Below are 18494 nucleotides of genomic sequence, written 5' to 3'. Positions count from 1 at the left end.
CGCTGCACCTGGTATAAACCACTGGGAAGAATACTGGCACACCAGTTTGCAATCTGTCTCAAAATTCTGACCTCACAAAGCAAAAACAATTAAACATTACTGTTTTTCAAATTAAAACAAATATTCAGTTTGAGCAAAACATATACAAAACAGTACATATTTTTATTCCTTTTTTTTTAGGTTTTTTTTTTTTTTTGGGAGGGTAATTAGGTTTACTTATCTTTAGTTTTTTTAATTTGTTTTTTTTTAGTGGAGGTACTGGGGATTGAACCCAGGACCTTGTGCATGCTAAGCGCACGAAGCTATACCTTCCCCTCCAAAACAGTACATATTTTTGCAGATAACATTTTAAAATATATTTATAAGGAGTCTAAGTGATTTGTGATATTTAAATATTAAGAAAAAAAGTTGCATGAAAGCACTTCCTGTGTTGGTATTTGGAACGCTTATCCTGTAACTGGCTTGAGTGCTGGTGACAGAGAACGTCTCATGAATGCATCCCTGAAAGCGTATAAAACACTGTCTGGGCTGCAAAACGTCAATAGTGTAATCGACTGTGTTCAGAGCAAAATATTGTGAAACAAAACTCTTATTTTACAGCAAAGACAAGAAAAATGTAAACATACGAAGTTTTCTCTGCCCTTTGGCCACATCTCTGCCCCCGCTGTGCCCTGAACATCTGCGCTGAACACCAACCAAGCCTCCCCCGTGGGCAGAAATACCTACTCAACCTTAAAGAGCAACATTGTCCTTGCACCACGACAACTCCTTACAGGTAACATTCCTTCTTGAGACTGTAAGGGGTCACATGACCTACCACAATGATGCTTAGAGCTGAATTGTGGAAACTGTCAATAATATGTCATTTACTGCATAGCCCTCTATCTCAAAAACTTGTATCACTGTGTTTTTGACTTCTATCTAATGAGCAGAACAGTATCTCTGAGCTTTCTGAGAGGCAATTCCCAAGTCATAAACCTCAATTTGGCCCAAATAAAAATTCCCACTTCTTTCTTAGATAGGCTGATTGATTTTATTCTGCACTGACAATGTATATAATTTCATGTGTGTCCTGCGCATTTCATTTTCCTTGGTCTTTTTAACATTTAAAAATACATTTATAAGGAGTCTAGGTGATTTGTGATATTTATATATTAAGAAAAAAGTTGCATGAAAGCATTTCCTGTGTTGGTATTTGGAATCCTTATCCTGTAACTGGCTTGAGTGCTGGTGACCGAGAATGTCTCGTGAATGCATCCCTGAAGCGTATAAAACACTGTGCGTGAACCAACACACACAGGAAACAAAAGTGAACTCAGAAACGTTATTCCGAGGAGCTGCTGACTTCTTTGTCTTTCCCTGGGCTCTATTTAGCATCGCTGACTCCAGGCAGATAGCAGAGTTCTCTACATTTTATCAAGGGTTGTCAAGAGCTCAAACGAATTTTCTAGGATTCATGACAACTCTACTCAGCTAAGGAATTAGATATTTATGACTGATAAAATGACTATTCAATTTCTGAATGACTAATTCAAAAACTAATAAGGAGAAAGAATGCCAAGTCAACCAAACATCACTGCAACTAACGGAATTCGGGACCTGAATTAGTGCTGATGTGCACTCTAGTTGAGTACAGGGTTTCTCTCTTCAGCGTTTCCCACTCCGGGTCCATTATCCTCTTAATTGTATCTCCAAATGCCCCAAGCTGTGCTAGAACAGTGTCCAAGTTTCTCTTCAAAGAACATGGCTTATATCGGGGTCAAGTTTCAACAACTTAAAACAAACATTTAAGGGGGAGGGTAGAGTGCATGCTTAGCATGCTTGAGGGTTCTGGGTTCAATCCCCAGTACCTCCTCTAAAAATAAATAAATAAACCTAATTACCTCCCCCTCCAAAATAAGCAAGCAAACAAACAAAAATAAAACAAACATTTAACAGCATCTCTCTGAAAACACACAAATAACAACCACCACCTTTTCATCAAAGGCTTTTCCAAGAGAATAAATACCATTATTATTTGACTCTTTTGATAGCAGTTACCTCTTCATTTGACATTCAAATTACTAACGATTTTTTTTTAAAAAAAGTATTATGTCTTACAATGAGTAAAATAAAGCTATTTAGAAAATTTTTCTTTCTAATATTTTATTAGAGTAATGATATATTCATATGGGTCAACTACTTTGGTTACTAGGTATATGGGCAAAGCAAAGTGAGAAAATAAAGCAAATACTGATATTTAAAATATATTTATATATATAAACAAAAAGACTAATTTACCCATTTCTTACCATCTACTGAGATAAGACCACTAAATATATATGTAGCACTAAATGGATAAAATATACTGATAGTATATAAGTGGAAACCATTACACTGCATCACCTTAGGATTCTGCTTAGATATTCTTCTCTAAGTACAAGAAATTGGTTAAAAAAAAGAAACAATGTCAATGGGCACAAATATTGTCAATAATCATAATGATGGATGCCTTGTATAACTTGGTTCCATATCTAAATCCCACCGTTTATAAGAAATGACTTAATAAAGCATGAAACTCAGTTAATGCTCTCAGCACACAAATGCCATATGGTCCTTTTCTTGGCTGAGACAAATCTTCAAGATTCAACTTGGTCAAAAGAGAGAGGCTAAGAAAGAACGCTGTTCCAGGCTTGGGCCAGGGCAGTGCTTGCAGTGTGGTGCAATTTACTTCCCCTTCTGGGAAACTTCTAGCATCCCTGATAAAATGCCAGAGCAGTCTGTCAGGTTGTAATAAAATTAAGAAGCCTTACAGAGAAATTAGAATTACCTACTCAATTAACCTTGAGTTTTATGACATTAAACCAGATATTCAAAGGTATGAAGATCTTAAACCAGCTTTATGGCTAGCCTGATACTTTTTAACCAGAACATTCTGCTTTTGTGCCTGGTCCTTCATAAAATGCCCCTACCAAGAAGATATGTTTAAACTGCCTTCCTTGGAAGCTATTTCCTTTACTGGTAACTTTAAGATAAAGCACTGACACATGTTTTAATCATCTGATTTAAGAATACACTTGAACAAATTCAAAATAAGTCACAAGTAAAAACAAAGAAACAAAACAAACAAACCTCCAGAAATTATCAAACTCTATACTAATTGCCATGAGAGGGCAGTAGAAACACAAGAAGAGAATAAACCCAGTATCTGGAAAAAGGCTAACAATGTTGAAAACCATTTATTTTACATATAAAGGAGGAGGGCTGTGTTCTGGTTATCTGGTGTTGCATAGCTAATCATGCCAGCCTGAGTTGCCTGAAATAACCACCGTTTTATTATTACGCGTGGACCTACCGGTGGGGGATTTAGACGCAGCACAGTGAGGATAAGTTGTACCTGCTCCCCGAGTCTGGGGTTGCAGACAGGAGGCCTCAAGCATCCAGTGATCGCCGATCCTGGCGAGCTCTTTACGCACACGCGCAGCGCCTGGACGAGGAGTCCGGGAGGCCGGGCTCCACTGGGACTTCCCACTGGTACCCGCACAGCCTTCTGCCTGTAACTCCGGCTTCCTCGCAGGAGGCGGACTCAGGATTGCTAGGCTCCTTGCAGGGCAGCGGAGACTTCCCAGAGGTGATGTTCTTGCCAGTGAGGCAGACAGTGCACTTTATTTCCCAGCCCACCCTCAGAAGCTGGGAAGGAACCCTCCCCTGCCGTCTGTTACAGCAGGTCCTCAAACTGTCCAGATTCCTGGGGGAGACAATTAGACCCCATTCGTCTCAAAAAAAAAAAAAAAAAAAAAGTCAAAGACTTCGCAGCCATCTTCAAGCTGCCACAGAGTGTGGAATTTTAAATGTTCCCTTTCTATATTGATTATATCTCATTTGAATCTTGGTTGTACGATTTTGAGGTGGACAAGTACAGCCCAAGATGAAAAGAGAGGCCCTTCCTCAATAGCAAAAAAGATATACATCATTATAATTCTGGTTTATAAGACGAGAAGTGTCTAGAAATTTCTCTGTCTGCATACAGTCTACTTTTTAATAGCTTAATAAATTAAAAAAATTCCCACATCATGGGTTAAGAGATTTTGATTCCCTCATTTCACTCCTCGTGGGAAATAAGGCTGTAGTCCAAGTGACAAGGGACAATGCAGGGAAAACTATTGCACTAATAACGTTAAAATATATTTTTGTATATAATCCTTGGTTTATGGCTGAGACACTACGTCCTTGAAAGTTTTCAAACAGCAGGTCTTAATTACATAAATGATAAAATAAATCTATAAAATAAATTTTTTTGAGCTGTGAATAATGTTGGACTATGTTAAAATAATACATAAGGATTTAAAATAACAAATATCTATAACATAAACCATCACCACATCATGCTGTCATTCCAGAATGCCACCTGCCATGTCAGTAAACAAAGACTGTGGAAGCCACCAAGCCATCAACTACTGCAGCCGTCCCCAGTGGTGCCCCCGAGGGGACTTAGGATGGAGAGAAGCAGCATGCTGGTCCTGGATAGTTAAGGTGCACATCAAAGTGATAATTTCAACAAGCCTAGACCCTCCCATCTTCCCACACACAGCAAAGCGCTAAATTCACTCGAGATGCCTGGTTTTCTTAATGAACAGTAATCTTTTGACATTCCAGCCACCTGGTTTTGCTGGAAAAATCTCCTGTGTCCTGTCTCCTCCTTTACCGCTAAAGAAGAGTTACTCAGAGATACGTGAGAGGCTGACTCCCGGGCTTACGTCCTGTTTGTCTGCTGAATAAAATATAATTCTTGACTAACTGCCTATGCTGGGCAATAGCTTTTTCAGTCCATACCAGCTTATGAAGAGTAGAACCTGGATAGATTTATGCCTAAGGTCAGAGCACAGTCTGTCATAAGTAGCAGACAATATTTATACATAAAAGGGTTGAAAATGCTAATATGAAAAAAAGATTTCTCACTCACATCATGATATATTTCACTCCTTAACTCAAATCTAACTATTTTAATTGGTGGGTCACTTGGAGTCCAAATTAGGCTGAAATAACCTTGCTTTGGTTCACCATTAAAACACAGGTTTCATTGTGTTCTCACAAAATAAATGTTTGTAATGCAGTGGTCCTTATCGCATATGCCACTGTTTGCGGGGGGGGGGGGGCTTTTAGTCTGGCACCCTAACTTCTCAGGATTCACATCAGAGAAACAGAAATGCAGCGAATAAATAAAAATAAAATCCTACCTCTCTCTAATTTATGATACAGTCCCTGTGAGTCACAAACTCAAGTGATATTTAAGCAAAGTATTATGCTGATTCCTCTGTCTCTGGAAGGGAAGATGGGATGGAGGTTCTTTTCCATAGAAGGGAGCTTGAGGAAGAAATATTGTTGATCTACTGTGCAGTTTACAAGGGACAGAGCTAAAATGAAAGTCGGAGTTGTCTGGGCTCTTGATTTTGTGGGATTACAAATCGCTTTGTTGTTGGGGCTATTACAGAGTTGAAAGAGGAGTTTATGTAACCAACCCCGGCCTGACTGACAAGCAGCGCGCACGGCCTCACCCCTTCAGGCCTAGGGGAGGCTACCTTGCTGTTTGATGTGTGGCGCAGCCCGGAAGCCAAGCGAGGGATGGATGCTGGGCACGGGGTTCACACCCACACTGCCCGCCAGGCAGGCGGCAACGCTTTGAAGGTTTTAGTTGATTTTATTGTTGATGAAAATCAATCTTGCCGTGAAATCAGAAAGGACTTACTAAAGTGGCCGTCACCAAATACAGAAGATAGATTGTAAGAGAGAAACGGCTCCTGGTATCAGCGCATCAAGGAGAGACAGGCTTGCCCTGAGGACTCTCATACGTTCTCAAATAGAACATGTCTAACAGCGCCTCACTTCAAAAATATAACCACCAGCACGTTGCAAGGCCCCATCCCATAATCTCAACCAAGCTCACAAATAGAAATGCCAACATAGCTTTCATTACAACATACTTTAGTGGCAACCTGGCCGGCCATTTGTGATTTCCACTTAAGGACAATGGGTACACAGGCAAGAAATTTGCTTTCCTGCTTTTCTGTCATTTCCTCACGTATCGGATGTTTCCAGGCTTTGACTTTCTCTAACCTCTCCAACCATTTTTCTTGCAGAACATGTTGGTCCCTCACTCTTTTCAAAGATAAGCCTTCAGAACCACTGCCTTGTCTGTTTCCCCTCACCAATCTCTGCCATCAGCAACACTAAAAATAGTGGCACCCTCTCTGAAGCTCCACGTTACCCGTGAAGATTGCTCAGAAGCAACTGCCGGTGAGGCCGGCAGCTGCGTGATTCCTGACAGCTGGCTGCCCATGTGGTGCATGAAGGACTTAGCCTTTCAAGAAATTTCTGAGCTGCAGTTAATTTCCTAAAGTATTTCGAAATATTGCAAACACGCTGTGTATTTCACTTTCTGGATTTCTCTAGGAATGCCTTTTATCCTCACAATTGAAAAGTGAGCTTCTGTTGTAATAGCCTTTAATGAACAAGAATATGAAAACAAATCTATGTATGTCTATGCAAGACTGGGACGTTACACTGTGCACAAGAAACTGACACATTGTAATTGACTAGACTTCAATTTAAACAAAAAAAGCTGTTTAAGGGGAAAAATTTTTAAAAAGAAAACAAAAAATAACAAGAAAAAATATAGACGAGACATCAGAAAGTGTCATAAAGTAGTCCCAGAGGGTAAAAATCATAGGAAATTACTGGAGAAGAGTTCAAGCGTGCCTGTAAATGTGGCCATTGGTGTCACAGGTAACTCTGTGTGTGTGTTAAGCATCAGATTCAAAGTTCATACCTTCGCTTTATCTCTCATTGATCCTTTGCCCAGGATAGACATTTTAGCACCTGTTTCTTCCTGTAGCCTCTTCAAGGAGTTTCCTCTTGGTCCAAGCAATTTCCCCACAAAATTGAACTAGGAAACAAAATCAATACAATGTTTTAAAGTAGAGAAAAGGAATAATTTACACCAAGCATAACTGACGGGTTATGGGTTTTTTCAAACTTTACCATGGAGAAGAGAGTTATGCCCTTCACATACCCAGACAGACAGACAGACACACACACACACACACATGGAACCATCTCAGACCTCTAAGCTCAGACCCACTTTTTGAAAGATGCTTCTTCTTAAAGGAATGCTCAAGTGAGTAACATGCTGAACGTATCACTGACTTAAATAATCACATAAATTAATTATTTAAGAAAGAAACTATGGAGGAACTCTATAGTTGACAAAATTTTTAAAGGCTTTTTCTCTCCAACCAGATCATTGAAATTAAAAACAACCCTAACATGCCTATGTACCTCCAAAATTGCAAACGTGAATATTTTAAATGTATTTTTAAAGTAAAATTTAATATTCATGTTTGATAAGCATTGTCTGTGTCCCTAACAATGTATATTTCAAATTTCATGATTGGGAATAAAAAGATTAAACTATTCTTTAATCTTACTTTCTCTGTGTTAAAGAGTTGTTCGAAGGATCAGCAAATAAAAGATGTGCACGCACACAGAAAATTTTAAAATGCTAGAGACAGCATATATACAAAACAGTCTGCCTAACTGGAAAATTCTGGAGCACAGGGCAGTCTGTCTAGTTTGTTTATTCATCCTGAAATATGTTTAAACACAGGTGAACTCAGAGCAGTTATCACAGTATGTTGCCAGCTACCAAAAGGAGCATTACCACACCGAGTGATTCAGGTGATTACTCACTGATTAATGTTAAAAATATGAAAAGGCTTAAATTGCACCAAAACCTATGTTGGGCATATAAAATAAAGATGAATAAAATTAAGTAACTTCCTTCTTAATCAGAGTTATTCTATTTTTTTTTCAATCCATGATCCCTCAGTAAGAAATAAATCACATTTAATGGGGAAAAACTAGATGCTTTTTCCTCTAAATTCAGGATGAAGTCAAGGATGTCTGTTCTCACCACATATAGTCATTAGACAAATAGGCATTGTCTTATCTATAGGCAAATGACATAAATGAAACAGGATAAAGTTCAGAAAGACCATACTTAAACAGTCAACTGATTTTCAACAAAAATGCCAGGGCAGTCAAATTTGAAAAGTCGAATCTTTTTTACAAATAGTGCTGGAACAGTTGGATATTCATATGCAAAAACAAGCCAAAAACAAAACAAACACACAAAAAACTTTCCCATCGCACCTCACATTTAGGCAAAACTTATTTCGAGACCTCCCAGAGATCTAAACAGAAAAGCTAAAATTATACAGGGTCGAGGAGGAAAGCGCATACGAACACCTTTGCAAATCTGAGCTGGGAAAGGTGACTTAACTAGGGAGCAAAGAGCGCTCACTCAAACATGTGCTGATCCAAAAACCATTAAGAAATTAAACAGACAAGCCACAGACTGGGAGAAAACACTTCCCATGTATATGTCTGGAAAATGACTAATGGAAAATGACTTGATGGAAAACTCCATCAAGTCAATGGTTACACCCCCTCCCCCAACCAGAACTGCTAAAACTCAACAAAGGACCAAATGTTGAAGAAGTTGTGGAACTGCTGGAGGAAGGACTGCTGACAGTTTACAATGACACAGTTCCTTTGGGAAGAAGACTGGCAGTTATTTTTGATGTTAAATGTAGAGTCCCACTATGGCCAAGTAATTCTATACTTTATTTAACCAAGAGAAATAAAAGCATATGTTCCCCAAATGCCTTGCCCAAGAGTCTGTGACATTTTATTCATGATTACTAGTAAACTGGAAATAAACCAATGTCCACCCAAGGAGAAAAGACAAAGTTTATACATAAAGAGAAAGGAATTAGTTACCGATTGATACAATAGGGGGAGGGTACAGCTCAGTGGTAGAGCACGTGGTTAGCATGCAGGAGGCCCTGGGTTCAATCTCCAGAACCTCCATTTTTAAAAAAATGATTGACAAAAACAGCATGGAGTATCTCACAGACACCATATTGAGTGAAAGAAGCCAGAAACAAAAGAGCATATCATGTTAGATTTTACATTAATATAAAATCTTAGAGACAAAAACACTACATAGCGTTAGAATTCATGAGTGGTTGCTTGTTGAGACTAGAAGGCTAGGGTTGGACTGGCTGGAAAGCGGCATGAAGGAAACGTGTGGGGTGATGGAATTATTCTGTATTTGATTGAAAAGATAGGTTTAGTTTTGTGAAAACTCATCAAGATGCACATTAAGACCTGTGCATTTTACTGTATGTAAATAGTACTTCAATGAAGAATGGAGGAAAATTAAAAGGTTGAAAACCTACACAAATATTTAAAAAATCGTATCACAGTGAAATGTCCTACACGTAAGTACTAGTCCCAGGCGGTTGTACAAAGGAGCCTCACTAAGCTTTCAGGAGATAGATCATTCCAGTCTACACAGAGGTTGGAGGGGGTCTTCCGGCGGACACGACTACTGGTTGACCCGTGACTGGACCCAGGCAATGGGAGACTCCTCACCCCCACCCTGTCCTTGAAATTTGTGTTCTGCCCGCTGTTCCCATGATAGAAGCCACCTCAAAGACGCAGCCTGGAGAGAGCACGGTGCTGTTGGGCTCTCTGGATGATGTGCGTGACTGAACCCAGTTAAGCCCTCTCTACAAACTCTGGAGGCCCTGGTGGGCATGTGAGGAGATCTACTTGCCTTGCCACTGCCAAGACAAGCCTCGTGTGTAACTTGCTTTGCAGGTTAAACCCACCAGCCGTCAGTCTGGTGTGATCTGACTCCTCCGTCTCCACCCTCTGTTTACAGGGACCAGTTTTGAATTTCACCCAGGGAACTCCCAAGATTGCAAACCAACAGAAGACTCCTCCAGAGAAGGAAATGCAAAACTAACTGCCCACGCCCTCAGCAGGCTACGTCAGAAAAGCGAATGTATAGATCAAATCCACTCATGAAACAAAACCCATTTCACAAAATAGTGGCATAACCAAGGCCTGCTGTATACACAAAAGATGCATGATGATTGAACTGTGTTTACCACAGGTACATACATAGTTTAAGATTTATAACCTCTAACTGTAATTCACCTATGGACAATAGAGGAAACAATAATTAACATTTCATTTGAATAGAAAATATAATTTGATACAATTCAAATTCAGTCATTAATAAAGCTCACATCATCTAAAAAATGGGGGAAATTTCCTTAACCAGATAGAAAGTTTCTACTCAAAACACGTAATAGTTTACTTAATAGTAAAATAAATACCAAAAACAAGGTGAACATGCACATTCTTCATATTCTATTTGACACTGAAAATTCAAAATAATGAATAAGATAAATGTTATAAATATCAGAAAGTAAGAAATAAAATAACATTCATAGCTTATATAATTATGTACATATAAAGCTTACAGTGATTTCAGAAAAATTGTTAGAATTGGTAAAAGAGCTTAGCAAAATGTTTTATACAAAGTCAACATAAAAAATTTTGTATATCAGCAACATATAAATAGTAAATGTTTTTCTTAAAAAAGATAACATTTATCTATGATCAAAAACTTTATGAAGAATATACAAAGTACATTAATAAACCATGAAATGGATATAAATAAATTGATGCTAATGAACTCATCTACAAAACAGAAACAGACTTACAGACATAGTAAACAAACTTATGGTTACTGGGAAGGGATAAATTGGGAGTTTGAGATTTGCAAATATTAACTAGTATATATAAAATAGAGAAACAACAAGTTTCTACTGTATAACACAGAGGACTATATTCAATATTTTGTAGTAACCTATAATGAAAAAGAGTATGAAAATGAATATACGCATGTATATGTATGAAACATTGCGCTGTACATCAGAAATGGACACACTGTAAGCTGACTGTACTTCAATTAAAAAAATAAAAACATAAAAAAATAGATTGAAAGATAGATCATGTTCATGAGGAGGAAGTCTCAATGTTGTATAGATTTCTAGTATTTCCAATTCATCTGTAGATTGAACACAATTCTAATTACAGCCACAATAAAGTTTGAATCAATGCGCCAACTGGCTCTAAGAATGTCTGAAAAGGTGAAAGTGTAAGAATAGCCAAAACATTTAGATGCAGAAGAGTAACCTGAGGGCTATTCCCATCATATACAAAGATTCATTAAAAAGCTGTATTAATATAATAGTGTGATACTTGCAGCCCTGGGGCACACGCAGAAAACAGAGTCATGAAACCCAGAATCCAGAAACAGATCCCACTTATGTTTAAGGGACGCATGATACAGGGGTGCTAGAGATCACTGAGGGGGGCCGCATCCTAGCACCAGGATCAGCACGTGTGTTACTCTGCAAAAGGAACTTTGCCAGTGTGATTAAACGAGGAATTCTGAGATGAAGGGAGAACCCTAGATGATGCAGGCGTGCCAGAAGTCCTTCAAAGCGAAAGGAGGTGGCAGCAGAGTCAGAGGTTGGAGTGATGCAGTTTCTGGCTTTGAGGATGGAAGGGGGTCACGGGCCAAAGAATTAGGGCAGCTTCTGGAGGCTTGAAGAGTCAGGAAACAGTTTCTCCCCTTAGACCCTCCGAAAGGAATGCAGCCGGACCAGTGCATGAATTTTAGCCCCTAAGGACCATTTCAGACTTCTGACCTCCATAACTAAAATAACACAGAAAATCACACATCTGTTGTGTTTTAAGTCAGTAAGTTTGTGATAACTTACAGCAACAATAGAAAGCTAATATGCTAAGGAAAGAAGGAGCTGTCTAATTCAGGGCATGGCTGGCTCTCCACAGTAAGAAAATGAAACTGCTTCCCACAGCATAACAAAAAATAAATACATACAGATGGGTTATCGACTCAGGTCTGAAAGGCCAAAGCGTACAGTTTCTAAGAGAAAAATATTAAAAAAAATAATGCCTAAGAGTTCTAAAACAAGACATAAAAATATGCTACCAGTAAAATAAAATTTTGATGTAAATTAAGAGTATCTGTTCATTAAAATACAGCACAAAGAAGGCAAAACACAAGTCACAAATTTGGAGACTATTCACATTATATGTTAACAATAAAGCATGAGTTTACAAACACAGGTATAAAACTGTAAGGGACTATAAATAAAATCGATAAACAACAAGATTCTTCTGTCCAGCACAGGGGACTATATTTAGTATCTTGTAGCAATGTATAATGAAAAAGAACATGAAAATGAATGTATATGCAGGACCGGGACATTACGCTGTACACCAGAATACAATGCAACACTGTAAACTGACTGCACCTCAATAAAAAAAAAAAAAAATTGAAACTGTAAGGAAAAGACAAACAACAGCTACAGCCATGAAGGAAGAATTTGAATGGCAGAAGAAAAAAGTATGAACATTTTAACCTCATTGGAATTTAAACAAAAATCAAGGGAGGAGGGTGTAGCTCAGTGGTAGAGTGCGTTCTCAGCATGCACGAGGTCCTGGGTTCAATCCCCAGTGCCTCCATGTAAATCAATCAATCAATCTACCCTCCCCAAATAAATAAATAAAATCAATTGTACTAAAATAAAAAAGAATTTAAAGAAAAATCAAATTAAGACCACAATGAGACATCATTTTATACACACTATGATGGTAGAAATAAAGAAGTTCAGAAACCAACCACTGGCCAGAATGTGGAACCACGGAGACTCATACCCTGTTCACAGGACTGTGAGCAGATACAACCCTGTGGGCATCGTCCTGTAAATCTGTAAAGGCACTTAACCTGTGCCTCAGGGTACCCATTCCCAGCGATGCTCTCTAGAGACAGCTTCGCACGTGTACAAGAATGTTCAAAGTCTCACTGCTCATAAGGACAAAAAGAACTGGGGAAACCCATCAAGAGTGGTGCGCTGTCGCCTGGACAGCACAGCGACACGTGTCCACGTCTCCTTCGGTGCTGGATTCTGTCAGTGACAGAAAGTTGCATGAGATTTAGAAGGTGACCCTGAACTGGAGCCCATCACTCCTGGCAGGTCCCGGCGGTCAGACACGACTGCATCACTGCCCTGTACGTGAGCTCCATGACGTGGCCACCTCCCCCCCCCCGCCCCCAACTCCACAGGCCCTGGCAGGTGTCAGGCTCAGGTCTCACCTCCGGTGGAGGCAACCTTCCCCATGTCCAACAGTCACGTTCATCCTGAATTATACATTATAACCATTGCGTAGGGAGTGGATTCTATTTTCAGAACCATCCCTGATACAAAGGAGTAAGTAAGTTGTCACATATCCATAGTGGGTTATTTACAGCAGTGAACAGAAATTACCCACCACTCTCTGAAATCACATTAACAAATCCTAGAAAGGAAACCTTGAGTAACAAATTCAAGCTCTCGCCATGTGACACTTTTTACAAAACTGAACAGCAAGCAATGTGAAATACTTTACTTATGAATATATGCGTGAGTAGTAAATCTAACCCTCAAATGACAAGTGCAGTAATAAAGGCCAAAGTCAAGAGCCTGGTAAACTCTGAAAATGGATGAGTGTTCATTTTATTTTCTTACGCTCTGCTTGAAAATCATGAAAATCATACATGTACTTTGACGGCATTGAATATTATATAACTTTTAAAAGAAACCAAACAGAACAATCCAGTGGAGGGAAATGTGACGGAACTTGCCTAGTACTCTGTAACAGAACTTCCTTGTCCCTTTACTGGTCATAGTAAACACTCTAAATTCAAAAATACCAAAGCGCTCAAAGTGATGCCTGCCCTGGGATGGTTGTGACCATGCCTGGCTGAGGTCTCTACCCCTAGAAGTCCCCGTTCTCTGCCATGATTATGTGACACATTTTCCAACACTTCTATTTCAATGCAGTAGCTTTTTTGTTTTTAAACTTTTTTTTTATTGAATTATAGTCATTTTACAATCTTGTGTCAAATCCAGCGTAGAGCACAATTTTACAGTTATACATGAACATGCATATATTCATTATCACATTCTTTTTCGCTGTGAGCTACCACAAGATCTTGTATATATTTCCCTGTGCTATACGGTATAATCTTGTTTATCTATTCTACATTTTGAAATCCCAGTCTGTCCCTTTCCACTCCCCGCCCCCTTGGTCATTCTAAGTGAAGTCAGCCAGAAAGACAAAGAAAAATACCATATGGAGATCGCTCATATGTGGAATCTTAAAAAAAAAAAAAAAAAAAAAAAAGAACAGAAATACAAAACAGAAACAGACGCATAGACATAGAATTCAATGCGGTAGCTCTATGTCTAACCAATGACTACCTTGAAACCAAATTGTCCTGAAGCTGTAAGACACATCCCCTTTAATTCTTTTACAAACTGCTTCTTAAAACAGAATACAAGCATCCAACAGAATAAAGAAGCTGTATAATCACGGGTTTAACTTCACAAATTAAAAGAAAATGTCTTTGGTGCCTAACATGAATTATGTAACATTTTTAAACAAGCAGTTCTTTTAATGTGGTTTTAAAATTGATAAACGTACAACCTACCATTTACTTTTGCTGACAAGGATTCATTTATCATAGTTGAAGTTGGCTGATGTAATTTTATCTCTTCCATAATATCTGGATGTTTTAGAGTCAATACTGAGGAGTGGCTCAGAGGACTTTTTTTTTTTTAATATACAATTACTATTTGGATAAGTGAAACACCCCAACATCAGTGAGCTGAGAGCATAATGCTTACAAGTGTGGTTCTGAAGCCAGACTTCATGGGTTTGTAAATTCACGAGCTATATAAATTTGGCTAAATTGCCTAAATTCCCTTAAACTTCTTCTTTCTTATCTGTAAAATAGAGAAGATAAAGATAATAATATCTGCAAAATAGGAGGTAAATCAACATAAGCTGCTAATATTTCATGGTTATTACTGTTTCAGCAAACTCTCATGGTACCTGACACCTACCGTGAACTTTGACTTTGATAATAGTTTCTCATTTATTATTTTTATATTGCTAATATCTTTATTTTTGTATTTATTATACATTATTACTGTTACAATGACAGACTTCTATTACTTGCTACAATTAAGATTGTTTGAAGGTTCCCCCTGTGCCAGGCACTCTGCAAAGTGCCCCACGTGGATGATGTCATAGAGAGTGTGTGTGTGTGGTGTGAGAAGCAATGTCTACACGCCATCCCGCCACACAGGGCTGCCGGCAGCCCACGAAGGGGCATCTGCCCGCAAACTCCCGTGGGAAGGACTTCCTCTCCCCCCTTCCTCTCTCCTCAAGAGGACTTTAATGCATGAAGGACTGGACACCACTTCTGTTTGCAATTTTAATACAACAGAAGTAGTCATGAAGCTGATTACATATTTTTCTTGTAGTGCTTAGTTTTGGGGAACTTATTTTAAGATTAGTTCTGAAAATAGCCAGTACGTAAGTTGTCGTCCAATGAGACATTTTAGTTCCTCTGCTTTCAGCCTATCTTCAATCCTCCTTCAAAGCCAGCTGATGCAATCGTGACAGCTGAATTATCAGTTCGCTGACAGCAGTTGGTCCCAACCTTATCCTTAAAGCAAATCTCTTTTAAACACTGAAAATAACTCAAGAATGACACTGTAGTGTCTTCAATATTGAGCCATAATTTAGTAATTTGGGAATCGCTAAGATGCTTAAGACTCAATATAACAGACATAATAAACAAACTTATGGTTATGGAGGCAAAGGGGGTAGGAAGGGATAAACTGGAAGTTTAAGATTTACAAATATTAACTACTATATATAAAATAGATAAAAAACAAATTTCTTCTGGAAAGCACAGGGAACTATATTCAATATTTTGTAGTAACCTTTAATGAAAAAGAATATGAAAATGAATGTATGCATGTATGTGCATGACTGGGACACTGTGCTGTACACCAGAAACTGACACATTGTAACTGACTACACTTCAATTAAAAAAAAAAAAGAGTGTACACTCACTCGTGTTTTCAGTGTGTTAAATAGCTTCAAATAATTTGAAAGTATTTTATCACACGTGTTTTAAGAAGATTCAATTTGTGTATGTCAAATTCATTTAAGATTTATGCTTAAGACATTAAATGGCTGTTTTGTAATAATTTTATATTCAAAAAGTCCTCTGAGCAATTCGAACCACATTTTTCATCTTAATTCTAAAGGCAAACATGTAAACAGTGTCAAGTAAAATTAACCAAAACAAGATATTTCAGTGAGTTCGTGAAGCAACAAAGCATAATTTGGGACAAAGCAAGTGCTTATCAGAAAACTAGAGACATTTTAAGAAAAAAATATTTTAGGAACATTTTGAACATAATGACTCCAAGAACAGTTTAAACTAGGAGAAAATGAACTTAATGATATTGGGCATATATATTTCAAGTTTTACTAATTCATCCTCTAAGCATAGGATACCCTAGGATGTCTTTATCTTTAGTCTCCCAATTGCCCTTTCTTCTTTCTTAATATATTTCCTCATGATTAATGATATTTGATCAATACTTGTACGAAATAAAGATTTTTTCTACATGTAGCATTTTTTCTGGGCAGTTGTTAATAAACTAGCAGCTGAAATAAATAATTCCAGCAACTCCATTCCTTCTCAAATAGAGGAAGTACCACACTGCGTCTACACCGCTTCGTAGGAAGGGCAGAGCTGGTCACTGGGCCATCTGTGAGGAGTGTCCTGAGACCATCCCTGCTGCAGCTCTGCCCTCCTCTTCCATGGGACACTAAGGGATTGAGGGCCCTCGTCTCCTGATCCTCAAATCCTTTGTGTCCTCATCACTGTCTTCCTCTCCATCCTGTTCCAGATTTGAGGATGATTCCCGTCCCTAATCAGTGGGAATTCATACAGCTGCTGTTCTGTGCTTCAGAAAGTCATCATTAAATCACTCTGCAGTCTCCCATCGTTGTGTCTGTTGCTGTTAAAACGAAGGAAAGCAATCGGGGCAGACTGCACAGAGAGAGGCCACTGTCGCAGATCAAAATTAGCCTTCTTGTGTAAACAGGCAGGAAAAGACAACACTCCAGGAACTCAGCTCAGCGATCGCCAGAGAACATCGGTGATCAAGCGAAGAGAGACTTATTCCATCACAAAGGTATCAAGCTATGTCTGTAGAATGAAATAATACCACTTGGAATTTACAGAGGACTCTATCAAAGAAAGCCCCTTTCAATGTAACATAACAGACAATGATGGGTATTCAAGAAAATAGGGAAGGAAAATAAGAATGTTTTAGAATTAACCACTAAAGAGAGTATTAATAGGTTTCCATTGACATCTTACTGAACCTTAAACATGGAGGCAGAAGCTGGGCATGGAAAAAGGTGGGAGTGTAGAAAAGTTCCCAGAAAGGAGATTGGGAAGGATGCTGTGGGGTGGAGATAGATGAAAGGTGGGGGGACCATCAGAAGTCGTCTGGTGTGGCCTTGATAAATGATGGTGGCAGCATAAGTAGAATGATGGCCACAGAGAACAGAGGAGACGAGATGAGAGACAGGGCGGTACCCTCAGCGAGATTTGGCAATTCATTGAGTTGGGAGGATATGTGGAGGGTAGAAGGAATTAGTAATCAAAATACATTCTATGCCCAGGGGATGGAAAACACACTGTATCACTAATAAAATTATGGAGGAGAGGAACAAAGTTTTAGAAGAAAATTTAGAGGGAGAAATCTAGTAGCCATGTTGGAAAAGCCACTGAGAAAGATATTTAAGATAAAAATATAGACTCAGCAATGTTCTACATTCGAGTGCAACTTAAAGGCATGAAATTGCTAAGGAAGAGGAGGATAAGAAAGGCAAGGCCAGGAGAGGAGTTTACAGGAAAACCAGAGAAAATAAGGAAGAAAAGTAAAGGACTAGTTTCCTTTTGTAAAAAGAAAGTATTTATTATTGTCTTATTTGATTATTTTATTTTGGTGGTGGGGGAAGGGAGATAATTAGGATTAGGTTTATTTAGTTTTAAAGGAGGCACTGGGGATAGAACCCAGGACCTTGTGCATGCTAGGCCCATGCTCTACCACTGAGCTACACCCTCCCCACCCCCCCTGCCCTCCACACTCCATCCCACACCCCAAAGGACTATTTTCTGAAAGACTAGGAAAGAATGAGGAAAAAAAAAAAAAGAAAGAAAGAAAGGGAGATTTCTTAATAAATACTTAATCCACAAAGATGTATCAAGTGACACTTATGGGCCAACCATTGTGCTTGGAGAACTCTGGGAAGGTGGAACTGGAGTCATCAGAAAGCCTTCCCCGAGAAATTGCATTTAAACAGAGATGTGCTGTGGAGGAAGGCGGGACAAGGCAGCAGGGCAGAGGCGGGTCTGCGGACCGGAGACCTCCCGGGCAGAAGGAGCGGCGCGGGGGAAAGGAGAAGGTGGGCTGGATGATCAGAAAGACATCACTTTGCAGGTTTGGGACATGGGGCTGGAAGGGAGAGGCAGACGGGATGTTTATGTGCTTCTTACTGACTCTGTTGAGAATTTGATCTTTAGGTAAAAGCAGTGTAAAGCAATGGAAGGGTTTGCACCGGCAATTGTGGGGGTGGCAGGGGCTTTA

General features: G+C 38.9%; 1 protein-coding gene across 3 annotated transcripts in view; it reads right to left on the bottom strand.

Moving 5' to 3' along the window:
- The window catches only part of KHDRBS2 (KH RNA binding domain containing, signal transduction associated 2), a 644953-nt gene that overhangs the window by 457402 nt on the left and 169057 nt on the right, over positions 1-18494 (bottom strand). For all 3 annotated transcript variants that reach the window (XM_074348987.1, XM_074348989.1, XM_074348988.1), the window contains exon 3: positions 6806-6922. In XM_074348987.1, the coding sequence (XP_074205088.1) occupies positions 6806-6922 (117 nt within the window). The remainder of the gene's footprint in view (positions 1-6805; positions 6923-18494) is intronic.

Source organism: Camelus bactrianus, chromosome 20, assembly GCF_048773025.1.
Source record: "Camelus bactrianus isolate YW-2024 breed Bactrian camel chromosome 20, ASM4877302v1, whole genome shotgun sequence".
In the NCBI taxonomy this organism is placed as follows: Eukaryota; Metazoa; Chordata; class Mammalia; order Artiodactyla; family Camelidae; genus Camelus; species Camelus bactrianus.
Note: the sequence above shows the minus strand (reverse complement) of the source record. Positions and strands in the feature narration are given on the sequence as shown.